The following is a 26,860-nucleotide window of genomic DNA, read 5'->3' on the forward strand; positions in this document are numbered from 1 at the left end:
AGAGGTATTGGGGGGGAGGTCATGCAGGATTTAGATGGCATTTAGATTTACATGGGAAGCCACCAGAGCATTTGGATGGATGCTAATACCCCAAATGTCACAACAGGCCTCAACTTACACTCGCTTCATTCCTAGATAGCAGGCCAAGTCCACTACATAAGTCCGTGTTTTGGTTTGGATGTGAGATGTCCCCCAAAAGCTCCTGTATTAATGCAGGAGTGTTAAAGGTGACATGATTGGACTGTAAGAGCTGTGACCTAATCAGTCCATCCTAGTTTGAATGAACTGGGCAGGTGGGGGTCAGGCCCTGGAAGGGGGCATCTTCCCTGTGGCCTCTAGCCTAGTCCCGGAGGTCGGGGAGGGCTTCCCCAAGTAAGTGTGATTCCTGGTCAAAACTCGAAGGGTTGAGAAGAGTATAAAGTGGAGAGAACAGAGAATTGCCTCAGGAAAACAGGAGAGTGTGCAGGAGCGAGCGGGCAAGTGTGGGACCAGGCGGAAGTTCGCTGGGTGAGAAGGGATGGAATGGCGGCAGGGATGTCATCAACGGTGGAGTCCTTGTGGTCCAGGAAGCCAAAGTGGCGTTCGGACTTCTGTGAAGGCCAAGGCGCTGGGCTGGGCACACGTGGGCAGAGACGCGGGGGGAGGACAACCAGGACCCCTGTGTGATCGGCAGGCCCCGGGCCGGAGGCGAGGGCCAGGGCCAGCTCGGCGGCGGGGCGCAGGTTCACCTTGAGGTTGACCTTCCCTTGACCTTTTTGTTCACATAATGCCAGCTGAGTTTAATCGTGTGTGTCGTTGCACTTGAAAATCTTGTCTTGATGATGCCGATGCCGAGGAGCAGAGGGATAAGCAGTCTATTTTCAGAACCCAAAGAGGTTTAGGATAAAAAGTAGCTTTCAGTTCGCTGCTGTTCTTCCCCCTGCCAGCTGGACAGCTGATGCAGCGGCGGGACCCCCGGCGAGGAGACGCGCCTCAGCTAATGCTCAGAACTGCTGACGCTGCAATTCCCCGGCTCAGCCTAATCCAATTTCCACTATGCTCCTTAAATGGGATTTGGCTTCTAGACACTGAGACCTGGGTGCTGGGCATCCTCACCAGATCCCCTACAAATTCCCCACACACATCAGCCAGGGCTGGCCTGTCCCTTGAAGGCTCATCTGGTAGCACAGCACCAGCTGGCTCAAGCAGGAGCTGGCTGCCTGTCGTCCCAGGACATAGGGACCCTCTCCTGACTGCTCCTGCCATCCCATCAGGTTGGTGACAGATCACAAGGTATGTGACCACCACAACCTGCACCTTCTCAGAACCCCGGGGCAGGCGCAGGGAGAAGCAAGGAAGGTGATTTTCACTAGACTAGTCCCAGTCGTGGCTTCCATGGGACTTTGCTTGGGAAGGAGACTTGGAGAGCATTTAATTCCAGACCACCACGATGGCCCCTGGGATAGGTAACAGGCTGTGGGTGAGGCAAGCCCTGCCTGGTAGGAACCACGGGGTGGAATTTGGGGATTGCCATATGTTCTTGAAAACTGCTTTTGGGAGTGGTTCTGTAGTGGGTTTCAAGAACCTGTTCTATTTATTTACCATAAGACACAATCATGGTAGAATTTCAGATTTAACCTGGTTAAGTGTAATGACATCACAGATCAATCATAAAAGCAAAATTTTCTCACTGGAATCTAGCTGTGCTTCCTAGTGAGCTACCAAGAAGTGTTTGAGGCCTACCAAGAAAAGTGAAAGCCCACTAAAAAAGCACACACCACAGTGAAATATAACCTAAGCAAAGACCTTATTTTATCGGGCATGGGTGTTGGAGCAGGTAGAGGAAATGTCCAGCGGCGATTAGCATCTCCCTAGTGGGCTGTACACCCAGGATGCCCCTGAGCTTGTGGTCAGGGTTCTTACCTCTTCCCAGACCTCCAACACCTGACGCACAGCCCAGGGTGGAAGGAGTTGCCAGGGACACACAACATGGCAGCCAACGCGAAGACCAGTAAGTCCCACGTCATCTTCAAGAAGGTCTCCCGGGACAAATCGGTAAGTGGCATAGAAGTAAGTGGCTTCATAGAAATTATTGTAAAAATAATAATAAATGGAGATTTTCTGAGTATAGATATGATCAGCAGCAAAGCCCTGTGCAATCCAGGGAAGCTCCATGGCTATTTTCCACCTCTGTCCAGGATGGACAGTCACAAAGACACACAGGAAGGAGCGAAATGCAGAAATAGAGCTTCTCCCCAGTCCCACTGGAACTTCGGTCCTGCTGCACTCCATGTTTCAATCTCTCACTCTCCTCAGCATCACCTTCCTAGCCAGCCTGGAACCCATGACTTGCCATCCCGGACACCGATTGGTCAAGACCTGTGACTCACATGGCCCTTGGTCTGTCATGTCACGTGCCTGGCAGGGCCCAGACTCTGGATGGATGTGAGATTTCCTTGTTTGCATCAGGTCCACCATGCGAGTCACACTGCAGTTGGACCTTAAGGGATGCTGGATGAGGGAAACGGCCCCCTTGGCCCCTGTTCCCCCACGCTCTACTGTGGCTGACAGCCAGCAACCTGGCCTGCTTAGCAGAGATGATGCCCATCAGGTGGTCTAGGGTTCCCATGAACTGCCTGTCATGGAGAACCGATGGAGGGCCCCAATCCAGCCTCTGAGTGAGGTCTCCTTGCCCCACTCAAAGGCTTCTTCTGGGCCAGCAACCTAACTAAGCAACGTCCGATGCAAGTAGAGCATATAATTATAAATACTCTGGTAGCCACATTAAAAAATTAAAAGGAACTGGGTGCCGGGGTACACACCTGTCATCCCAGCAGCTGAGGCAGGAGGATTGCAAGTTCAAGATCAGCCTCAGGAACTTCAAGAGGCCCTGTATCAAAATAAAAAATAAAAAGGGCTGGGGATGTGGCTCAGTGGTTAAGCACCCATGGGTTTAATCCCTGGTACCAAAAAGAAAAGAAAAGAAAAACCTAAGAGGAAATAGAGAATTTAGTATTTTTTAACTTTTAATAATCTTTCATTTCACCCAGTGTATTCAAAGAACAATCATTTCAACATGTAAACAATATAAAATCACCAACCATGCATCTTATACGCCCTTGCTAAGCTGCCGGAATGCCTCCTGTGCTTCACATTTGCAGCAAAGGTCAGGCTGCCATGACTGGATGCAGATGTCCAGAAGCCACCTGGCTCCACCGGCTGCCGACCTGGACACTGACTCTAGTTGCTTCTTCTAGTTGATTTCTGCCACCCGCACTGGGCTTGACAGAAACATTTCAGTCCTCACTATGCCCACTGGGGACCAGGCTCTGTGCACACAGCCTCGTCCGGCCCTCTCCTCTCCCGTCCATCGCCTTCATCAAGTACTCTGATTCTTGGGCTGATAATTTGGGTGCCCTGCAAACTCTGACCCTCCAAACTCTTTCCCACTCGTGTCCATCGGTGACCTCAGCTTCTGGCTGCCTGTGCTGGTTTTCCCTGCCCTTTTCCCACTTTCCCCCTCCTCACACCTAAGAAAAATCCTTTGGATCAAGAAATGTAATTCTCTCTCTGTTGGTAGTCACAGGGGAAGAAAGGGAATTGATCAGTTAACATCTCAGGTGTCAGGATCATTTCAACTGCACCGTCTGTGCTCCAGCCGGGTCGCCCTGGTCTGCGGCGAGTTCTCTGGGATTTTCTCTTCGCTGTCCTCCTCTGTCCTCAGGATGGTGCTAAGATGGCTGCCTCAGCTGCAGGACTTGCCCTCTCTGTTGATGACATCCAGAAGGAAGGGGCGGTGACTTTCTGGGAAGGGGACAGGGTTAAGGGTAGTGATGGCTGTTAAGAGGTCGAGACTTGTTTTCATGTTCCGGCAAAATACTGGCAGAGAGGCAGAGGCTGCAAAGGCAGCCCAGGAGGGAGGGGCTGATGGCCGAGGCCTCCAGCAGGTGGTGGACCTTGAGACCTGGGGGCCATGGCAGTGACCTCAGAAGGAAGCACAGGTGCATCTTCTGCTGAGCTGGAGGGACGGGGAGGGACGAGAGCAGGTGGAGGAGCAGGGCGACGAGAGGCAAGGCTGTGGCGGCCTGCTGGGTGCCCACCCACAGCCCCACACTCCTCCTTCCTAGGTGGACCTTGCCAGTGGTGTTCAGGGTCCACCAGACTCTGGGAGGAGGCCAGCCCCAGGGGAGACTCTTGATTGGCCTGATTGGTTTAGAGTAGTCAGGTGACTGAGTTTTAACCAATGAGGATAAGAGCGACGTCTGCCTGGGAGACTGGTAAAGAGACTCCAAGGAGGCCAGGAGGCAGCTTAGGCAGAGCAGAGCCTCCCCTACCCAAGCTCTGCAGTCCTCCCTCCTCCCGAGCACAGGCTTCCTGCCTGGCTTCCCCTGGTCAGCTGGCCCTCTCCCTCCTGCCAGCGTGACCTAAGTCTAGGGTCCCCTGTGAGACAGGGTTAATTCCTCTGGCGCAGAGTCGTGAGGATGAAGTAGTATCATCAGAGTACCGAGTGTGGCACCTGATTTTTTTTTTTTTTTTTGGTACTGGGAGTTGAACCCAAAGGCCTTTACCACTGAGCCACCTCCCCAGTCCTTTTTATTTTTTTATTTTGAGACAGCGCCTTGCCAAGTTCCTGCCTCAGCCTCCTGAGTTGCTGGGCTTACAGGTGTGTGCCGCTGGGCCAGCCTCTTCCTAGAGTCTTTACTCGGGTTTAAGAGGCTTCTCTGGCGTCATCCCATTTGGTGACTGTTCACCACAGAGGAAGCCTTGGCAGTTCCAGAAGCCACCTCTGCTCTGGGCCTTGTCCTGTTGACCTGTTTTGCTCAGAGAGCCACACTCACCATCACTGTCACCTGACTATGCTGTTTGTCCTTCAGTGTCCCTGCAGGTAGAGCCTCCTCTGAAGGGAAGAGCTGTCCCCTCTCCTTCCCTTGAGTCCCCTCCACCTACCTCTGTGTCAGCGCTTACCCCAAACGGAGGGACAGGGACCCGGAGGGATCCTATCGCCGGTGCCAGCAGCGGGCAGGAAGAGTGAAAAGCGCTCACCTCATTTCTGCAGCTCCCAGTGCTTCAGGCTGGATTTGTGGGGTTCCCACAGAAGCTCCTCAGAGCAGGGTGCCGAGGCATTTGCTTGCAGCCACTTTCAACTTCAGTCATGCCAATCACCTCAGAGGCACAGGGACCCCTTCTGATAGCTGTGGAGGAAAAGTACAGCACAGGACTTGACGCAAGGAAGCCGATCTGGGTGTTCTGGGAGTGAACCCTGCCCCGGGGAGCGGGGAAGCGGGCGCCCGCGCTCCCTGATGAGCTGGCACCACCGACCAGATCCCTCTGTGTGGCAGAGGCGGGTCCTTGAAGGCTGAAGATGCACACAAGAGTCTGGGGTCTTACTGCCAAGGCCCTCGCGGCCCCTGCTCTCACACAGGGGATAAAAAAGACCATTACTGCAGGGCCATGGGATGGGCAGGACCAGGACAGAGACCACGGCCATCCTCTCCCGCCCTTCTCCACCCGCTCCTTCCTTAGCGTGTGGCTTTAGGTTAACCTGTCCAGAAGGTCAGCTGGTAGGATTTCAGGGACTCCTCCCGAACTCCTACCTCTATGCACAGTCCATAATTCTTTGAACAAGGAAGGGAACCATTTCAATCCATAGCTAGAAATTGAAGGCTTACCATGCAGGGGGCCCATTGACTGAGGTCTGACTTTCTACAGAGGCGTGGGTTAACAAGTTTACCTGGTTGATATCAGACCTGGGTTCGATGGGGAAAGGAGGTGAGGAAAGGAGTGGGAAGAATTCCCACAATCCAAAGGGGCAAGAAAATTGCTTGGAGCTGGTGAGGGAGACAGGATGGAGCGAACCTTGCCTGAAACCCATTGTCTTTGCCCACAGCTGAGCCAGGAGTGAAGAAGGCCACAGAGGAGCTGCAGAGCCAAGAGGCTCATCTTTTCAAGACTAATGAAAAGATCTGATGGTTGTCAATTTGCCATTTAGAATGTACACATGTTCTTCCTGCAGGTGACCATCTACCTGGGGAAGAGAGACTATATAGACCATGTCAGCCAAGTAGAGCCCGTGGGTAAGTCGGAATAACATTTAATGTTTGTTTTCCTTTATGTCATCAGATAACTGTGAGTTTTGTGTTTCTAATAATCTAAGTAAAGAATTGCTAATTAAAACATCAGGGAAGTGCCACTGGCTGGTTGGAAATAATGTTAAAGTGTGCAAGAGATGAAGGGCTCATTTCCAAAATACACAAGGAACACTCAGAACTCAATGGTAAACAGAGAGCATCCAATTAAAAACCGAGCAGAAGACAGAGAGACACTTCAACAAAAAAAGATACTGATAGCAAGCACTCGAAAAAAAAAATACTCAGCATCATTAGTCACAGGGGAAATATGAATTAAAGCCACAATGAGATATGATTGCATGCCTATCAAAATGGGTAAACTGAAAGAAGGTGACCCACACCAGGAATCCCAGCAATTCAAGAGGCTGAGGCAGAAGGACCCAAGTTTGAGGCCAGCCTGGGCAACTTACGGAGACCCTGTCTTTAAAATAAAATAAAAAGGACTGAGGATGTAACTCAGAGGTAGAATGCTCCTGGGTTTTACCCCCAGTACTGAAAGAGAGAGAGAGAGAGAGAGAGAGAGAGAGAGAGAGAGAGAGAAATACCAAATACTATTGAGGGCACAGAGAAACCTGAGCACTCCTAGAGGTTGGTAGTGGGATGTAAAGTGGTCCAGCCTCTCTGGAGAGCAGTTGGACTGTTTCTTTAAAAACCAAACATAGCTGGGTGCCATGGTACACCCCTACTATAATCCCAGGACTTGGGAGACTGAGGCAGGAAGGCTGTGAGTTCAAAGCCAGCCTCAGCAATTTAGTGAGGCCTTAAGCAACTTAGTGAGACCCTGTCTCTAAATAAAAAAAAAAAAAAAAACAAATAAAAAGGGCTGGGGATGTGGCTCATTGGTTAAGTGCCCCTGGGTTCAATCCCTGGTACCAAAAATAAAACAAAAAACTAAACATACACTTACCATCTGACCCCACAATTGCATTCCTAGGCATTTATCCCACAGAAATGAAAACTTAAGTTCACATAAAAACCTTTTGGGACATGATTGTTCCTAGCAGGTTTTAAATAGCTCCAAATTGAAAGAACCAAAATGTCTCTCAGTAAATGAGGCTAAACAAAGTGCGGTCCATTCGTGCCACGGACTACTCAGCAGTAAGGAATGAGTCATTGATACCCTTGTAACTCGGACGCCTTGAGGGTGATTTGGGGAGCGGAAGACACCAGTCTCAAGTACCGCATGCTGTAGATTCCATTTATATAATATTCTCAGGATGACAAAATTATAGTGAGGGTGGCAGGGGCAGGGGATGGTGGAACCACAGACTGTAGTCAAGGTCCTTACGGTGATGCAACAGTTCCCCGTCTAGACTGTGTGGCGGTTAGATGAAGCTCCACCAAGTCTTAACGTCACATAGATCTGGGTACACGCATGGTATCCTGGTGGGTGCCCCACTTTGCTATTGTACTGTGATTTTGTAGGGTTTAACATCATTGGAGGAAACAGGACAAAGGGTACTGGGGACCTCTCTGTGAGTCTACATTATTTCAACATAAAAAGTTGAAAAAGAAGGCAGCCATGGTAGTCACGCCTGTAACCCTAGCAACTCGGGAGGCTGAGGCAGGAGGGTCACAAGTTTCAGGCCAGCCTGGGTGATTTAGCCAGACTCTGTCTCAAAATAGAAAATAATACAGACTTGGGATGTAACTCAGTGGCAGAGCACCCCTGAGTTTAATCCCCAGTACCAAAACAAGAAAAAAGTCTCATCTGTCCTCTTGACGTAACCCTCGCTCTCTGTGTCATCTAGATGGCGTCATATTGGTGGACCCGGAGCTTGTGAAGGGAAAGAAAGGTGAGTCGAGCCCTCATCCTCTGGGCTATAAAGGTCGAGGCTCCCGCCTGGCTCTGGGAAAGAGGCATTTGTGTGGGAAACCATCCTGCTAGAGGCAGGGGGCATAAAACCCAATTTATTTTTATGCTCTTGCAATGATTCTGAACCACAGTGTCACGGTGCCCTTGAGATTTCTGGGGTTGTGATGTGTGTGGCAAGCCATTTATTACTAATGACTGTTGCATAAACTGAATTAGAACAGATTCAGTTTATGCTTGTGAGAATGTCGCTGACTCAGTTCCATTCTAAATATGTGGTTGCTACTGGCAACCACAAGGAATCGTTGCAAACCCTGGATGTGCCCACAAGCATGACAGGTATGGGCCATCAGCAGCAAACTGCCCCCTCTGCCATCTCTACCATCCCCCTGGGTGGTGGCTTGCCAGCCCACGGCCTTGGCCACAGAAAGTTGCCGTATGTCAAGGAAAGCCACTGCCTGGTGACAGCAGGCATAAAACCAGGCCCTCTGGGCATTTTGCTTGATTAGTAACCTCGAAGGCGGAGTGTGCAGGTGTGCAGTGGATCCTCTGAGCCAGCCACAGGGCAGTAGCCCTTATTGCTGACAGACAAATCTTCAACCAACAGCTGCCGAGGTCTTGGAGGGCCCCTTCCGATACGCCTTACACTCAAGAACGTGAACTTCGTGTCTGTTTCAAAAACTGCCTAGTGAACTTCCACATGATTCTTTTGGTCCACTAGGGTCACAATTTAAGTCTTTAATCAAATGGAATTCTCTAAGGAGTGAGTTAGAGAACGCCTCATACGTTTCAGAGCAATGGGCAGAGATGGCTGCACCTGGAGACTTTTGAAGCTGGTTTCATTTGCCTGCGTGGCTCCAGCCCCTCCGGCCCCTCCCTCAGTCCCGTCCGGCCCAGCTCACATCTTGACTTTCCCTCTGCCTCTCACCTGCCCCCTTAACTCATCCAGCATCCTGAAGCTCCAGACGAAAGCAAGCAGCACTGTCTGGAAACTTCCCCAGTGCTGGAGCTGGTGGGCAGTAGGGAGGGGTTGGGAGGAGAAACAGCGGGCTCAGGTAGACGGCACCAATGACACGGTTGCCAGGGAGATACTTCCCAGTCTGCTGACATTCCCCTTAGGGTCATGATCTAACCTTGGGAAGGTGCCAGGACCCCCAAAATGTGTGCACCAGCTGGGAAGTGCAATTTCCTCAGATCCCATCCCTTCCAGATGTGAAAGTTGGAAAGCCGAGGTCTATGGTGTGGTGGGGTCACCCTGCTGCCCACTCACCCCAGCGACAGTGGTGTCAGGCTACGGGGGCACACTCCGTGGGCTAAGTCCATCCCTGTCCACATCTTCTTCCAGTGTTCGTCTCTCTGACCTGCGCCTTCCGCTACGGCCAGGAGGACATCGACGTGATCGGCCTGACCTTCCGCAGGGACCTGTACTTCTCTCGGGTCCAGGTGTACCCTCCGGTGGGGGCTGCGAGTGCCCCTACACAGCTGCAGGAGAGCCTGCTCAAGAAGCTGGGGGGCAACACTTACCCCTTCCTGCTCACAGTGAGTGCTCCTGGCCCTGGCCGCTCCCTGGCTCGCCCTTTACCCTTCATTACCCACGGCTCCATATGATGGGAACCAGGCAGAGGAAGGAACGAAAGAAGGCTTTGTGTCTGTAGGCCTGGAAATTGCACCCTTGAAAGAAACTCTAGATTGCACGGTCTGTGAGTGTCTTTCCCCGCCCCCCCCAATCCTTGAAAATAGCCTTTGAAGGTACCATTTCAACCAGCCCTTCAGGTTTCTCCTTTGCTTGACTGCCCAATTGGATGAGCTCCTGCTCTTCCTCTGCTCACTTAGCTACAGAAGGAAACCTGCAGAAGTTTCCCTGGGCTGGCCTGGGGAGTTCTCAGCAGGAAGGAGTTTCCCAAAGGACAGAAGAGCCCGGTGGAAGAAGAAACCATCTTTAGCCTTGCCCACAGCTTGGGGGCTTATGTGGCTTTAACCTGCCATCTCTTGAGGCCCATGTCTCACCCAGTGACCTTCCTCTCAGGGTGCCAGCGCCCGGTTCGCAGGCAGTGTGGATGTGAGCTCTGTGGGGGAAGGCCTCTCTACGCTCCTCTCTCCATGGCTGTCTGTCATGATCACAAGCTTCTCCAGAGTGATCCGGCTCAGCCTTAAAAAGTAATAAGGCCCTGCTGCAAGCTGCAGCACGGACAGTCTCAAGCCAGACATGGAGGAGCAAAGTTATGTGGTTCTGCTTACGTGAGGCAACAGGAATAGTCACATTCACTTAGACAGAAAGTAGAAGAGCAGTCCCGGGGTGGAGTGGGGGGACCAGGGGAATGGGGAGTTAGTGTCCAATGGGAAGGAGCTTCCAATCGGGATGATGAAAAAGTTCTGGGGAAGGTGGTGGTGGATATTGGGGAACAGTGTGAATGTGTCTAAATGCCAGTGAACAGTTCATTTAAAAGTTAAGAATGTAACTTTTATGCTATTCTATTTTACCACAATTGTTTTACAAAATCTCTTTTAAGTCAGGCCTGATGGCACATGCCTGTAATCTCAGCAACTTGGGAGGCTGAGGCAGGAGGATTGCGAGTTCAAAACCAGCCTCAGCAACTTAGTGAGGCCCTAAGCAGCTTATCAAGACCCTGTCCCTAAGTAAAAAACAAGAAAGGGCTGAGAATGTGGCTCAGTGGTTAAGCGCAGCTGTGTTCAAACCCTGGTTAAAGAAAAAAAAAAAAAAAAAAAACCTTCTAAAAAATTCAGTTATTTGGTCCTGGGTGCTCCCATGCACCTGTTCTGGAAGTTGGAAGTGATATAAGCTTTTCCTTTTGGTGATGGCATGTCAACATGTCAACATGTGTCACAGACCTTTAAAGATCTGGTTTTAGGGCTGGAGTCGTGGCTCAGTGGTGGAGCACTTGCCTCGCACATGTAAGGCACTGGGTTCTAGCCTCAGCACCACATAAAAATAAATAAATAAAGATACGGCATCCACCTGCAACTAAAGATATTTGAAAAAAAAATCTGATTTCAGAATGACACTTCCCTTTCTAACAATGCTGCATATGGAATTAATTGGCTAAAGTTGTGCTAAAGTGTACAAAAAAGAATATTTATTGCAGCATTGTTTATAATGGCAAAAAAGTAAAGACCCCTGAAGTGTCCAGCAGAGCAGACTGGCTACTTAAGTGTGTATCACAGAAACTCTAGAAACGAGAGTGCCAGGCTGAGGGGTGTGGCCTGAAAGCTGCCCCATGGGCAGGGCTGGAAGGCGGGCAGCAGGGCGAGTGCTCCCCTCGTCCGTCCTCTGCTGCTCTTACACCTGTGCGCACGCCCGAGAACGGGTCTGCCCCAGAGCTTTTGGATCAGGGCTGATCTGGATGGCAGGAGTGCAGTGGAACAAGTTCTCGCTTGTCTCTTGTTCATCTTCTTCCTTTTGCCGCTTCGGGTGATGGTTCTATATCACACATTAAATAGTCCCCTCTGAAAGAAGGGGATCTTTACTTGTCTCTTTCCAGTTTCCTGACTCCTTGCCTTGCTCAGTGATGTTGCAGCCAGCTCCGCAAGATGCAGGGAAGGTGAGTGGAAGCGTGCCGGGGATCCTCCCCTCCTCCAGTGAACTCGTGTGTGTGTGTGTGTGTGTGTGTGTGTGTGAGCTCGTGTGTGTGTTTGTGTGTATGCGTGTGTGCGCGCGCGTGTGTGTGTGAGCGTGTGTGTGTGTGTGTGAGCTCGTGTGTGTGTTTGTGTGTATGCGTGTGTGTGCGCGCGTGTGTGTGAGCGTGTGTGTGTGTGTGTGTGTGTGTGTGTGTGTGAACATAGACAGTGGAAGTCTGTTCTCCTATGGACCTGTGTGCTGGACATCCAGGATCAAGGGGTCCCCGGGGCCATGCTCCCTCTGGACCCTTCCCTGTCTCCTCCTGGCTCTGTGGCCTGCTGGCCTTCCCCGGTGGTCGATCATCTGATCACTACAGTCCCTGCCTTCAGGTGGCATTTTCCCTTGGCATCATTTTCTCTCTGTGAGTCCCTGAATAGGTTTTTAAAAGTAGTTTTTATCATGGAAAATTTCAAATATACACAAAAGAAGAGAGACCAGGATAAGACCCCCACCCCTCCGGGAACCTGCCACTCCTCTCCAGCAGCTGTCAGCCAGGGACATCCTGGTGAACAGGAGACCTGGCCCTCCGGGGCTCACATGTTAATGGAAAGTAACAGGCAAAAACAGACAGTGAGGCCAGGAGGGGCATCAGATGGCCCCGGGCACTGTGCGGGGGATGCTGCCAGGTCCCCTGGTAAGGAGAGGAGAAAGCCACCCTCCCAGGCAGAGGTGTGAGACTTCATGCTGGTGAGAGGGGCTGGGCCCGGAAGGAAGATGAGGTTAGAGGAAAGGAAGGGCGGGCAGGTCTCCTCAGAGGGCCCGGTGGATCACCCAGGGACCTGGTTTCTGCCTGAGTGTGACTGGATCTGCCAGTGTGGCAGGCTCTGGATGGCAGGTTCTGGCTTGGTTTCGTCACTGTGGCCACCATGTTGAGAATGGGGCCGGGCTTGGCATGTGCCATGAAAGGAGAGAGAAGCAAAGCCAGGGTGGGGTGGGGGTGACCAAGGACAGTAGGCACAGGGAGGGGCGAGGACAGGAAGCTGGAGGGAAAGGTTCTGAGTTCTCAGTGTCCCCAGATGTGATGGTGACAGCAGGTCTGCACCCACACTGTGGAGGAGGACCCGCTGGACAGTGTTCCTCCACACAGGTCCTGACCCCTTGGTGGTCGGTGGTTCAGAAATGGAACCCAGTTTTTAAAAACTGGGGTGGAAGAGAACGGAGGGGAGCGGGAGGGAGGGGAGATCCCAGTGCATCTCACAGCGAGACTGAATTATCAGAAATGAGAGCTGTGAGTCTTGCTTCTGAAACTTTTGTCTACCTTGGCCCAGGAAAACGGGAGGGGTGAGGACGTGACAAGGCCACTCAAGAAGAGGGGACCAGGAACTGAAGAGCATGCAGTCTGGTCTTGTCAGACTTACAGTGCTCTTTTAGAGAGACCCAAAATCCAGATTCTTAGGCAACTTTTCTGGATCAGTGTAGGGTCCAGATCAGGCCCTGCCTATTTCCTGTGTTGCATGCAGGGAAAGAGTGTGGGGCGCAGAGAGCTGCAGGCAAGGTGGGTGTGTCGTGCAGAGCCTGGCGGTCTGCCTGCAGGCTGCGGAGAGGATTGGGACACAGAGGAGATTGTCAAATGGATAAATATATAGGTGTAAAATATATATACAGTGCATATATGAGAAATCACATGTTATGACCCATATAATAATATACAATGTTATATAAGATTGTTATGCTCTATGATATAAACATATTATAATATGTAACATTATTAACTTTATTCATAAGATAGTATGTTAACATACTATTAGGCATTATATTAAATAATATATTAATCATTAATATAATGATATATACCATATACATTATGTCATAATTATATGCTATTATTCAAATAGAGAGAGAGAGAGGAAAAGAGGGAGAGTTTTAGCTGGAAGGGGCACACAGGCGGGAGAGGTTGTGGAGGTGCCTGGTCTGTTTCTGCAGCAGCACAGAGTGGGGCAGTGGGGCTGGGACAGGGTGGGCGACTGCCCAGTTGGCTGTACAATGCACGGTGTGGTGCGCAGCAACATGTGTGTATTTTCAACCTGGAGTTTAGAGTTGCCCTGAGTCCGCTGCTGCAGAACCTGTCAGTCAGCGGCTCCTAAGTCACCCCACAGCAGGTGTCAAGTGCCTTTGCTGACTCACCCTCCCTGGGGCAGTTGGCGCCAGCTTGCAGAGCCCAGTGGAGAAGGGTTGGAGCCGGGGCTGAAGAAATCACCCCCGGGCTGAGCGCCTGAGGTTGCTGGCAGATGCTTTTGTCTGACCCATGGATGCTTAAAAGTTTTTCTGTACTTAAAAATGAGATTTCAAACCAAACTCCATTTCTGGTTTCTTTTTAAAATTCTGAGGTATAGGGGCTGGGGCCGGGGTTCAGTGGCAGAGCACTTGCCTAGCATGTGTGAGGCACTGGTTTCGATCCTTAGCACCACATTAAAAATAAACACTTAAAATAAAGGCATTCTATCTATCTACAACTACAAAAATTTGTTTTTTAAAACATTTTTGAGGTATAGGAAAAGAGCTGGTCACAGTTGTGCACGCCTGTAATCCCAGAGACTGGGGAGGCTGAGACAGGAGTAATGCAAGTTCAAAGCCAGCCTCAGCAACTTAGTGAGACCCTAAGCAACTTAGTGAGAACCTTTCTAAAAAAAAAAAAAAAAAAAAGGTGGGGGGCTGGGGTCGTGGCTCAGTGGCAGAGCACTTGCGTAGCATGTGTGAGGCACTGGGTTCGATCCTTAGCACCACATAAAAATAAATAAAATATTTTTTAAAGATGTGGTGGTAGCTGGGGGTGTGGCTCAGTGCTTAAGTGCCCCTGGGTTCAATCCCTGGTGCAAAAAATAAATAAATAAATAAATAAATTTTGTTGTAGATGGACACAATACCTTTATTTAATTTATTTATCTTTATGTGGTGCTGAGGATCAAACCCTGTGCCTCCCACGTACTAGGCGAGCACTTTACTGCTGAGTCACAACCGCAGCCCCCAGAAAACAATGTTGGATGAGCTGTGGACAACATGGGCCATGCTGGCTGGCCAGCTGGGGTTCGGGTTCACAGCCCAGCAGGGCCCACGCCCAGGCCCCGTGAGCACCTAATCTGTCCCCCACTGTAAGCATCGTAAGCATCAGGAAGTCAGTAACACACACAGGGTCACCGGGCAAAGGACAGCTGCCTGTGCAGGGACCTGCCAGGCCGTGGGAGACCGTCTGCATTCCTCCAGAGGGTCCATGCACGTCCGCTGGGGGCTCTAGTTCTGACCACAACCTTTACCTGTGGGAGGTGAGACCCGGCATCCCAGCACCTGGGGGAGAAGGTGCTGACCGCTGCCCTGTCTGTCCGCTTGTCTCCAACAGAGCTGTGGGGTCGACTTTGAGGTCAAAGCATTTGCCACCGACAGCCCAGACGGCGAAGAGGACAAAGTCTCAAAGAAGTAAGAGCCTAGTTGGAAGAGGGGAGGAGGCGGGAGGGCCGGCCATCACCGCTTTGTCTCTGTGTGACAGCACTCTTCCCCAGGGCCGCGTGGCAGCAGCAATGCAGCTCCCAGCTTCAGGCAGCTGAGGTGGACGCCACCTGCCGTCCACCTGTGGGCGTCAGTGGGTGGTCATCTTGGGGGACAAAGGAAAGTGACAGTGGAGAACAACATCAAGTGCCACGGAAGCCCCTAGAAGCTTGTAGATCCTTCTTTCTTTTGTTGCCGTCTCCCCTACCACCCCCCACCCAGTACTGGATATTAAACCTGGGTCCCTTTCCATTTTTTACTTTGAGCCATATCTCCGTAAGTTGCCCAAGATGGCCTCAAATTTGGGATCCTCCTGCCTCAGCCTTTCAAATCTCTGGGATTATAAGAATGTGCCACTGTGCCCAGCTCTTCTTTTTTATTTATTTGTTTATTTATTTACTTATTTTGGTACTAGGGATTGAACCCAGGGTGTGTTACCACTGTGCTATATTCCCAGTCCTTTTTATTTTTGCCAAGTTGCTTAGGGCCTCATTGTTGAGGCTGGCCTTAAACTTGTGGTCCTCCTGCCTCAGCCTCCTGAGTTGCTGGGATTACAGTACCACTATCCCAACACTCTTCTTTTTTAAAACAATTTTTTATGGTGGTAAAATACACATAATATGACATTTGCCATTTAATCACTTCTCAGTATACAACTCAACAGCATTAATTCCATCCACAATGCTGTGTAATCACCACCAACATCTACACCTGGAACTTTTTCCATCACCCAAAACAGAGCTCTATAACCAATAAGCAATAACATACCCTCCAAACTCCGCCCCCATGCTCACTTTTCTTTCTTTTTTTTGGTACCAGGGGTTGAACTCAGGAATACTTAACCACGGAGATACATCCCCAGCCCTTTTTATTTTTTATTTTGCGACAGGATCTCACTAAGTTGCCGAGGCTGGCCTCTAACTTGTGATCCTCCTGCCTCAGCCTCCTGAGCCGCTGGGATTATAGGTGTGTGCCATCACGCCCAGCTGGCTCACTTTTCTTGTTATACCCAAGCCAGACTTCTCACTGAACCCCTCCTATGTTCACAGTGCCCATCTCTTGGTGCATACAAATAATTACTGCAACACATGGCCACTCCAAGGCCTGGCCACAGGAGGCACCTGACATCATCACGCAGCCTCGCCCACCAGGAGGCCTAGCCAGAGCCTTGCAAGACGAAAGGGCCCCTCAGGGACACGGCTTGCCCTGACGCCCAGCCTGTGGGGTGGGAGAGTTCTCCAGGGCTGTCTCAGGCACAGGCCTGTCCCATCCCACCTCTACTGGGAGCACTTCTGAAGATCCCCAGGTGACTCTGGGGAGAGGAGAGGCTGAGCTGACGGGACCCTCGGGCCTTTTCTCCACAGGAGCTCTGTGCGGTTGCTGATCCGCAAAGTCCAGCACGCTCCATCTGAGATGGGGCCGCAGCCCCAGGCCGAGGCCTCCTGGCAGTTCTTCATGTCCGACAAGCCCTTGCACCTCGCAGTCTCCCTCAGCAAAGAGGTAACCCCTATCCCCCTAGGGGCGTGGCCTGGGGTGCAGGCCTGCCGCCGGCCTGTGAGGGGCCTTGCCAGCCATTCTGCTGCAAGAACAGTGAGAGGCCAGTGACTAGGCAGCAGGCTCTTTCCATAGCATGAGCCTCAGGGCAGGGCTCACCGGCAGCACGCCCCTCGCTGGCGGTCCACGGACCAGGGAGTCACGTCACAGGTGTGCTCCCCCAACTTACTTACTTCCCCAGGAAATTTAGGTTGTACGTGAGCCGCAGGGTGGCTGTCAGCCGTGTCAGGTGGAAAAAGGGGCAGGCGCGCTGGCTACCGCGCTCTCTGGCCCTCCTGTAGCCAGTGGCTAATTACGCTTGTGCGCTGGCAAGAGCCCTATGCAGCCTGCCGCGCTGAGTGTGGTGTGCCCGCGTGCCCTCCGGGCTGGCGGCCCCGGGTCGCTGGCGGAGAGCTCCGCCCCCAGGCCCCGTGGCCTCCTTTCATCTCATCCCTCCTGCTCGCAGAGCCTCACCATCCTACTCCAGACCTCCAGCTTCCTCCGAGGTGACTCTCAGAGCCCCTTACCCTCCTCAGCCTCCTGCAGACAGGGCAGAACATGCTCTAGACCCGTCTGTGGAGGAAAGGGTCATCTTCCTTAAAAGCAGGGTTCACCAGCTTGCTCCAGTTGAAGGCACGGAACCTACAAAGACCTGAGGAAGATGTCACCACACTCACTTCTCCTCTCTGGCCTCTCTGACTTTTTCAGATATATTTCCACGGGGAACCCATCCCTGTGACCGTGACTGTGACCAATAATACGGAAAAGACGGTGAAGAAGATTAAAGTCTTAGGTAGGACCTTCTCAAAACCAGAGGGCAGATCTTTGAGAATTTCTCTGCCTGAACCTATTTCCCAAGGATCACCCGCTGGTCCAAGTAAAGCCCCATGGGTCCTGGGAACTGCCTGTTTATCTTTCTTGTGTCAACGGCAATACAGGTCGTCTCAGTAGCCCGTGTGCCCAGTAGGGCTGCCCTTTGTCTTAGTAACATCCCCGACAGATGCTGTTTCCATCCTCCACGGTTGTGCCTGCCCAGAGGGCCTCACTGTGCCTGAGCTCAGGGAAGCCAGGGGAGGAGTGTTCCTTTTCTGTCAGTGACAGTTTTCGTTGATCAGTGCATCAAGCGTAGTGGAAAAGGCACTGGACTGAAGACGCGGGGCTTCGTCTGGGGGCTCATGCTACCTGCTCCCCAGCCCACTGCACCACAGCAGCAGCGCTCTGTCCACCTCCCCAGGCTGGGTGCGCGCTAGGGAGACGTCCTGCGTGAGAGTGCTCTGTGAATGGCGAGGCGTGCTGTCTCAGCTTGAGCGGCCACCTTGTGACGGTGACCCCCATGTGTACTGCAGGCGATGTGGGACCTTTGGGAGGTAATCAGGGCTAGGTGAGGTCATGAGGGCAGGCCCCCGTGGTGACATCGGGGACTTGATGCGAGGAAGAGGAACTTGAACTAGCACGCACGCTCTGCCTCAGCGCGACACCCTCCGCCAGGCTGTGACGCAGCAGGAGGCCCTCACCAGCTGCTCGCGCCATCTGAATGGGCGGGAGCTGACGTAAAGCAGGTTGTTGGTGAAAAGAAATGACATGAGGACAGAATTGGAAAGCACAGGAGTTTTCTGGGAAAGCCAGAAGCAGACTAAAATGACCCTGAGCGAGAGAAGCCCTGCCGTGTCCCCAGGAAGGGCCCGGTGCTGATGGCGCCCTCCTGTCCTCCCTCTGCAGTGGAGCAAGTGGCCAACGTGGTTCTCTACTCCAGTGATTACTACGTCAAGCCCGTGGCCATGGAGGAGACACAGTGAGTACAGTCGCCTTTCCATCTCCGGGCAGTCCACCTTCTCTGTCAGGTTCCTTTTTTATCATGCTGAGGACCGGAAGCCCGCCAGCCCCCAGCCTTTTGCTTCCTTCCCCTTTTCCCACTTCAAGGGCTGCCCAGAAAGTTGGCGTCTTAGCTCTGTGTTTACCTCGCCCATGCGCCGGGCCCACCTCACAGGAGGTCCGAGAACGATCCATGCTGACACCTGAGGGGAGAAATCAAGAGGGACGAACAGCTGGGCCTCCTGTTTATCCTGCAGCAAGTCCTAGGGGGACTCTTTCTGCTCCCCCACCCCACCCCAGCAGATGGCCAAATGAGCGGACAGCCAGGCTAGAACTCTCTTTTGCTCTTCCCTTCAACTTGAGAATTTTGTACCAATAGTACCAATAGATGTATTTGGTTTTAGCCTGTTGTCGTGAATGACTTTTCTCTCTTCCATAGAATCAAAAACAAATGAGAATCCTGCAGTGGCGCCTTCACTTGTGAGAGACAAAGCCGGTTGTGCTTTACGCCAGGGAGTCAGATATATTTTGTGCGTGTGGTGCTAGGGATTCTACTCCGGCTCACACTCACACATGCTAGGCAAGGGCTCCCTTCCAAGCCACGTCCCCGGCCCTTTTTTTTTTTTTTTTTTTTTGAGACAAGGGCTCACTGAGTTGCCAGGCTGGCCTCAAATTTGCAATCCTCATACTTCAGCCTCCCTTGTGACTGGGATTATAGGTATGCACCACTGAGCCCGTCAAAAGTCAGAAACATTTAATACACACGTTGGGGGTATTCCCGACCCCAAGAAGGTCTTCTCTGCTTTATCTAGTTGGCACGTTCTAATCACCATTGAATGTAGAGAACATTACCAGGGTCAAAGAAAGGCTGGGGTGAAGGGGAGGGGTTGGTGATGAGGAAAGATAAACTGATTCACTAAGATAATATTGCACAATATTTAAAAGTCAACTTTAGGATAAACTCTACTCAAAACAAATTCAGCCTTAAGTTTAAACATAGGCCGAGGGTGGAGGGAAGCGGGGAAGAACCATACTGGTTAGCTGACTTCTTTGGCCAGGTCTGGGGTCTGTCCCACATGTGGGCACGTCCTTGCCATCCTTTGGGCCTGGGGGGGTCTTACCCCAGCTGGGCTTTTGGCAGATGCTCAGAAACAACAAGGCAAGTGGTCCTGACTGAGCGTTCTAATAGATATCCTGCTGCCTAGTCTTCTTTTAAGTTTTTGGGTCAAATGATTCTGAGGAGATTGGAAACCATTCTAAGATCCTCCCAAGGAGAGGGGAGGGAGATTGGAAGCTGGGTCAGATCATGTTAGTGCATCTTAGGCTAGAGACCACTCAGAAGGCTATAGAGCATGAGCCACTGTGTCAGACTCTGGGCCTCCAGTGGGAAGGCTTCCTCAAGACAGGTCATACCTGATTTCCGACCTGTTGCCTGAAGGCTCTGGAAGTGGCCCCAGGGCCTTGGCACAGTCCTTTGGCAAGCTCTGATTCAGGAAAGACCATCATCCCAGCCCAGTCCCAAGGCCCCCTTCCTACTTCTGTCACCTTTATAATGTAAAGTCCACTTTTGTCAATGCCACTGCCCAAATCCAACTAATTAGACAGAGTCCTCCAGGGTAGCGAATGTGGGCTACCCTGCACGCACGCACAATTCTATGAAGAGCGTCCTATATCCACCAGAAGTGGGATGAGCCTCCATTGCTTTAAACTCCCCAGTGAGATGGAATCGGGAAATCCTTCCACGGGAGGCATCTCGGACACCAGCTGTCGGGGACGCTCTCAGGAAGGAGACTTGAGGCCGGCTCCTGGGCAGTTTCCAGGACGCACCCTGCCTCCCTCCGGCTGGCGCGAGGATGCAGGGCATGCTGCTGGCATGCAGGCGTGCGGCTGTGTGGGCACTGAGGAGGGGGTTGGCAGGCACAGGAAGAGGGCTGTGCCTGGTGCCTGGCTCGTGAACAGCAGAGCTGTTTGTCCAGCCTCAGTGCTGCTCTGTATCCCAGGGATGCTGTGTCCCCAGCTTAACCCTAGAGCGGCCTCTTGGCATGGGGTTCCTGCCATCTGTCAGATGTTGGGAAACCCAGAGCTCAACTGATGCCCCAGAAGACCAAGTAGAGGCAGAGCGTGTGCTGCTTTGGGCCCGAATCGGCCTGGTCTATGTGGTCCACAGATGGAGGCCCCTTCCTAACCCCGCTCACCAGCCCACTATAAATCACATGGTGACAGCTTTTGGCAACAAGGACCTTTTGTGCCTGGGCTTGTGGCTGACACTGCCCTGACGACTCTGCTGCACACTGTGGGGTTCACAGAGCCTTAGGGAGAGACTGGCTGGGGACTCTTTCCCTTGGACCCATTGGTCTTATTTAATCCTACAGAGCATTCTAGAAATCCAGCAAATCAGAGCAGGCCGGGAAGCTTGAGGAAATGTCCTAATAATGCTGCCAATCTACTCTGTGACTTCACGAACACTGTGCTCCTCTTCCCAGGAAGTGGACCTGGAACGTGGGCCCTGGAAAATGCCAGATGCCAAGTGGGGTCCGGTTGGGTGATGGGGACTCTGAAGGTTACGCACCTCCCTCTGTCGTTCTTCTTCCAGAGAAAAAGTGTTGCCAAACAACACTTTCACCAAGACCCTGACGCTGGTGCCCTTGTTGGCTAACAATCGAGAAAGAAGAGGCATTGCCCTGGACGGGAAGATCAAACACGAGGACACGAACCTCGCCTCCAGCACCATGTGAGTCTGCAAAACCACGGGGACGCCTGTCAGTGCCAGTTGGTACAGGTCTGTCCCCTGGGCGCACAGGTGTGCACGTCAGCATGACAGGCCGGCTGGCCCAGGGGCCCAAACGAGGCTCCTTCTCCCACCTGGAACGAGGTGGTGATCACACTGGTGGTCCCTGGACGCAGCCTTGGGTACCTCCAGGTCCACTGCACACTCTGGGTGGCTCTGGGCAAATGACTTGAGCTCTCTGAGAACCCGTTTTCCTGTCTCTGAAGGGGGGCGATGACAGTTCCAGTCACACAGAGTGGTGATAAGGACTGAAACAGCCTGCAGAAGTGTGGAGCCCAACACTCGTAAGGCGCCTGTGCGACGCCAGCCTCCGTTTTCCTAAGCGTTGTTAGCTGGTGTACGGTCCTAGGCATACAGCTGAGCCACGCAGCTGGCTGTGCTCACTCCTGCTTTCCCTCTAGCAAAGGTGGGAAGGGGCCGTCCCGAGGACTGCAGATCGATGGGCTTTATAGGAAAGGAGCACGTTTCCAGGCACAGGGGTGCATGCCGTGATCCGCGGCTGCAGAGGCGAGGCAGCACGGTCTAAGTTTGAGCCAGCCTGGGCAACCTAGCAAGACCCTGTCTCGAAATAAAAAATAAAAAAGGGCTGGGATGTAACTCAGTGGTAGAGTGCCCCTGAGTTATTTTCTAGTACTGAAAGAAAGAAGAGAGAGAGAGAGAGAGAGAAGGAGGGAGGGAGGGAGGAAGGACATCCACTGGCCGGATTTAGGCAGCAGATCTAGAAAACACTGTACTGTGAGGCTCAGAAGGCAACCCCACCGCTGCTCCCAGCCACCCTTTGGGGCTTCTGCTTCTGGGAGTCTCTGTTGGCGGGCCCTGAGGGTTTGGGGTCAGAGCCATGCATCAGCTCAAGGACCATTTGCTGCCCTCTCCCCAGGCCATGTGCTGGGGGCTCCCTCCATGGCCCCCACAGGCCACCAACTAGAGAGTCAGCAAGGAGTGGACTTTTCTCTCCTGTTAACTGAGCTGGTGACCCTGGACAAGTCTCCCATTTTGGCTCATCTTATGCATAATTTCCTTATCCATAAAATGAGTATAAATACACCTTCCTCACAGGGCGTGGAGAGACGTACATGTTTAAATGACTCCACCAACCCTAAAACATGTGTACCATATGGCATGCCATACCACGACTGTTGTGCCTTGTGTACGCAGATCTACGGTGTCGGTTTCGTGTTGTTCTTGCCTGTGTGAACGCACTGCAGAATCTAATTTGGTAACTTGGGAACTTACAGAAAATCCTTTGACAGTGAAAATACTGTCCCCCACTGTTGGCTTTACAGAATGTGAGTCTACCAAGCCATGGGCTCATGCAGGTCAGACAGGTCAGCCTCTGGTCTGTTGATGTCACCTTGGAGGTGGCGAGGCAAGAGCTTGCAGGATATTCTCTGACCTGTGACAGAGCACGTTCTCTTCCCTGGGTGTCTGGCCCTATTGAGCATGAGGTGAAGAGCTGATCCCAGCACAGGTGTGGAGTTTCAAGCTTGTACCCTCTTTTATTCCCTTTGGCGGCAACCTGTCTCTGCTGAGTAGGTGATTCTTCCCACAATTTCAGGTAAAAAGGCTTTTCTGGGGAGCAGTGTGGTGCTGGGTGCACATGTCCCTGGGCTAGATTTTGGCCTCTGGGCTAGAACTTGCAGGGCCACATCCCAGATCCCAGAGCTGTCCACACAATCTCCCCTGTCCTCCACACCCTGCCTACAGGGTTCTCAGTCATGACTTCTATCATTAGCCCTTCTTTATTTTTATTTTTTAAATTTTTTTTTTTTTTTTTTTTTTTGTACAGGGAATTGAACTCAGGGGCACTCAACCACTGAGTCACATCCCCAGCCCTTTTTTGTATTTTATTTAGGGACAGGGTCTCACTGAGTTGCTTAGCGCCTTGCTGTTGCTGAGGTTGGCCTTGAAATCGCGATCCTCCTGCCTCAGCCTCCTGAGCTGCTGGGATGACAGGTGTGGGCCACTGCACCCACCTCATGATAATTTGCATACCTTAATTCCTCTTATTGGACTTCCTGGGATATTTAAGTCTTCGTTGGGTCGTGTGAGATAATAACCTGTGATAAAAATGCCCATTGTGGTGTGTAGCAGGCAGTGGGAATTCCACACGTTAGTAGATGTGGAATGAAGTTTCTGTCAAGGAAAGTCACACCACACCCTCTTGGGCATATCTCATGCACCTTGTTCACTCGCTTAGACATTCACTGCCAGGTCCATGCTGGGTGCAGGTGGGGCAGGGCCAGGACAGCCACATTTCCTGGGGTCAGGCTGGACAGGCGTCCTCGTGCCTTTCCCATGAGCGGGGCACAGAGAAGCCGTCCCTGTGCTGCCTGGCAGTGTCTGGGAAGGCTTTACAAAGGAGGGGAACTCCCACTTGAGTCTTGGGGGGCAGGCTAGTAGTTGGCAAGGCCAGCGCGTGGCAGGGGTAGGTGGCGGGTCATGGGTGGGTAGGAGGTGGCACAGGTAGCTCACCGAAAACTGACTCGAAAGACTTGGGCTACAGAGCAGTTGGAAAGCTCGGAGAAGGAGCCTGGCACACAGCCCGTTACAGATGCCCAGGAGGGAAGGCCCGTGGGAGGACTTCTTGCCTGACCCGCGGTGGCGTTCTAGCAGGGAGGCGGAGGCTGGACCACCAGGGTGCAGACGAGGGGGAGGAGCAGCCCTCCCTCTGTGGACTGCAGGAGGGGAGGCACAGGGATCCCTGCGCTGCGTGGCAGGACCCCGCTTCTCCTGTGTGTACAGTCCTCGGACTCAGGCCAGCCTGGTCCAGTTCACCAGTTTCGGACAAGTAGCCTCCAGATCCCTGGCCCTGATTGGAGGTGCAAGAACCCCCTCCCAGGCCCTGCCTCCTCATCCTCCCCTCTTCCTTTCTGTCTGGGCAGCCTTAAAGAGGGCATGGACCGCACCGTCATGGGCATCCTGGTGTCCTACCAGATCAAGGTGAAGCTCACCGTGTCAGGGTAAGTGTCCCCTGCCAGCGCCTGGCCTGCGGCCGTGTGGACTGCTCTTCCCTGAGGGACTGGCAGGCAGACGGCAGGGGAGGGCGCAGGTCTGCTGGCTCCCACGCCGAGCTGGGTTGGATTCCGCTGGTCGGCTGTCCCAGGAAGAGCAGGCCATGAAACGCCGCACGTCGGTGCGCTCGGCCAAATAGCGTGCACGAGCTGTCGGAGGAAGACAGCCGGGTGAGAATCGGTTCCGAGTTACGCTGCACTTCAGAAAAGAACGCGGCTGCCCGGGATCCTTTGCACCTTGGGAGGCTTCGGTCCACCAAGGAGGGACCTCCCTCCGCTCAGGCGGGATCGCAGAATCGGGAGGCTCCTCTTCATACAAGAGTGCTGATATCTCTAAGGAAAAATTTTTCTATTTTAGTGAAACCGATTTTCCCTTGTCCTTAATCTCACCAAAAGGAAAAAAAACAAAAACAAAAAACCTTGAGTTCTCATTTTCCTTTCAAATTCCATTGCCAAGGTCGCTGACCTTCTTCGTTTGACCAAAGGCAGATCCTGCATATGTCCCATGGTTCTGAGTACACAAAGCGTTCTCCAAATTTTGCTTAGGGCTGTGCAGAACACAGGTCTAGTCTGGATATTTTGTTACTACAGTGTTTCCATTTGCTGTGTTTTTCAAAGTGGGTAGTGCTTTCTTTTCTTTTCCTTGTGAGGATCTAAAAACAGGTGGAGTTTCCCTCAGCAGTCAAGAAAAGCAAATACAGTTGGTCCTCCTATCCTCGAGTTTCATATCAGTGACTTCAACCAACTGCAGATTGAAAACATTTCAACTGCAGATTGAAAATATTTTAAAAAAAACTGCATATGTACCGAGCTTGTACAGACATTCCCCTTGTTTATCCCCTAAACGACGAAGTCCAACAACTGTGCACACAGCATTGACACTGTGTTGGGGGGTTAAGTCCTCTCTGGTTGAAGTGGCGTGAATGGGCGAATGGGAGAAGGTTCTATGCAAACACCACCCCACTTTATATGAGACGTGAGCATCAGAAGTTAGAATCCCTGGGAGACCTGGAGCCAGTCACCCCCACAACCCCACCCTGCAAATATCCAGGGTAGGGACAGCTGTAACAGGTTCTTCACAGTGAACTCCAAGATCGAGAAATGCTGATTCTGTGGCTTATTCTTGACCCTAAGTGATTCCTCTCGACCCTAAATGATCCTCTGGAGAAAAAGACAAAGTCACAAGTAGGGAGGAGGAATGAAGCTGAATATTAAGGGCTGCAAAGTCGGGAGCTGGGAAGTCGGGAGTTAGCGAGAGAGGGATCTAAGAACTGGTCGGGTCTTGCCTCTGAATAATGGGACATGAAGTCACATTGCCATTGGGGACATCACCACAGCTATTTGTTTTGTTTCCTAGCTTTCTGGGAGAGCTCACCTCCAGGTAAGCCTCTCCTCCCCTTCCACTTGATTCCCGGGATTCAAAGCACAATGAGCCCCAGCCCTTCTTATGGTTTACTTTGAGGCAGGGTCTTGCTAAGTTGCTTAGGGCCTCCCTGAATTGCTCAGGCTGGCTTTGAACTTGTGATCCTCTTGCCTCAACCTCCCAAGTGCTGGGATTACAGGCGTGCACCGCCACACGCTGCGAGTCCTGGGTCTTAGGAGGAGCTAATAAAAGCTGGTTTCTGGGCAGCTCTACTCAGGTGCTAGGAGTGATGCTGCTGCCTCTGTAGCATCACGCGATTCTTAGCTCACTAGTGTGAGTCTGGGGAGACAGGGAGGCCCACACCTTACAAGGATACTCCTCCAGAAAGTCAGCACACTCCACGTAGTGATCTAGCTGTCTTCTGTGTGTGTACGCCACGCAATACATGCCACATGAATTTTACCATTTTAGCCATGTTAATGGGCACAAGTCTGCATTTTAAAGTTAAGTAGTTTTACAATGTTATAAAACCACCACCACCACTGTCTAGGTCCAGAATATTTTTACTTTCTGAAAGGGAAACCTGATACCCATTAAGTAATCACTCCTGTTTCCCCTCCCACAGCCTCTGGCAGCCACTAATCTGCTTTCCATCTATAGGGTTAACTATTCTGGATATTGCCTATAAATGGCATCATATAATAAGTCCTTTGTGATTGACTTCTTTCACTTGGCATAATGTTTTTGAGGGTCATCCGTGTTGTAGCATGAAATAAAAGTAATTTATTCCTTTTTATGGCTAATATTCCACTGTATGGATATAACATAGTTTGCATATTCATTCCTCTGTTGGTGGATACTGGGACTGTTTCTGCCTTTTAATAATTGTGAATAGTGACAGCTGCCTTTTAAGTCATGCACAAAGAAGCAACAAATTTGAGTCAGGTGTGGTGGTGCATGCCTGTAATTCAGTGATTTGGGAAACTGAGGCAGGAAGTTTGCAGATTCAAGACCACCTCAGCAACTTGGAACTTGCCTCAAAATTTTTTTAAAAAGCAGAGGATGGGGAGATGGGGACATAGCTCAGTGGTAAACCATCCCTGGGTTCAACTCCCAGTACCAAAAAGAAAAAAAAAATGGAAATATTTGAGACAAGCTTTGACTTGACAAGGTCCTTTGCCCCAGTTCTTATCCTCTCCTTCCCTTATTTAGAACCCAGGTTACACCTTTTCTTTGATATCCTATCTGTACTCATGTCCTTTAAACAGATGTGCTTGACCTGGAGGGCAGCCCTGAGCAGGAAGTGGGTGGTCCAG

The 26,860-nt window shown here is 51.7% G+C and overlaps 1 protein-coding gene across 2 annotated transcripts in view; it reads left to right on the plus strand.

Moving 5' to 3' along the window:
• Window positions 1-1,968: 1,968 nt before the first annotated feature.
• Window positions 1,969-26,860, plus strand: part of Sag (S-antigen visual arrestin) — a 29,034-nt gene continuing 4,142 nt past the window's right edge. For both annotated transcript variants that reach the window (XM_047545512.1, XM_047545513.1), the window contains exons 1-12: window positions 1,969-2,034; window positions 5,993-6,053; window positions 7,859-7,903; window positions 9,266-9,459; window positions 11,421-11,480; window positions 14,892-14,968; window positions 16,402-16,537; window positions 17,279-17,363; window positions 18,290-18,362; window positions 20,976-21,113; window positions 24,053-24,130; window positions 25,539-25,562. In XM_047545512.1, the coding sequence (XP_047401468.1) occupies window positions 1,969-2,034; window positions 5,993-6,053; window positions 7,859-7,903; window positions 9,266-9,459; window positions 11,421-11,480; window positions 14,892-14,968; window positions 16,402-16,537; window positions 17,279-17,363; window positions 18,290-18,362; window positions 20,976-21,113; window positions 24,053-24,130; window positions 25,539-25,562 (1,037 nt within the window). The remainder of the gene's footprint in view (window positions 2,035-5,992; window positions 6,054-7,858; window positions 7,904-9,265; window positions 9,460-11,420; window positions 11,481-14,891; window positions 14,969-16,401; window positions 16,538-17,278; window positions 17,364-18,289; window positions 18,363-20,975; window positions 21,114-24,052; window positions 24,131-25,538; window positions 25,563-26,860) is intronic.

The sequence above is a fragment of the Sciurus carolinensis genome, chromosome 3, assembly GCF_902686445.1.
Source record: "Sciurus carolinensis chromosome 3, mSciCar1.2, whole genome shotgun sequence".
Classification (NCBI taxonomy): Eukaryota; Metazoa; Chordata; class Mammalia; order Rodentia; family Sciuridae; genus Sciurus; species Sciurus carolinensis.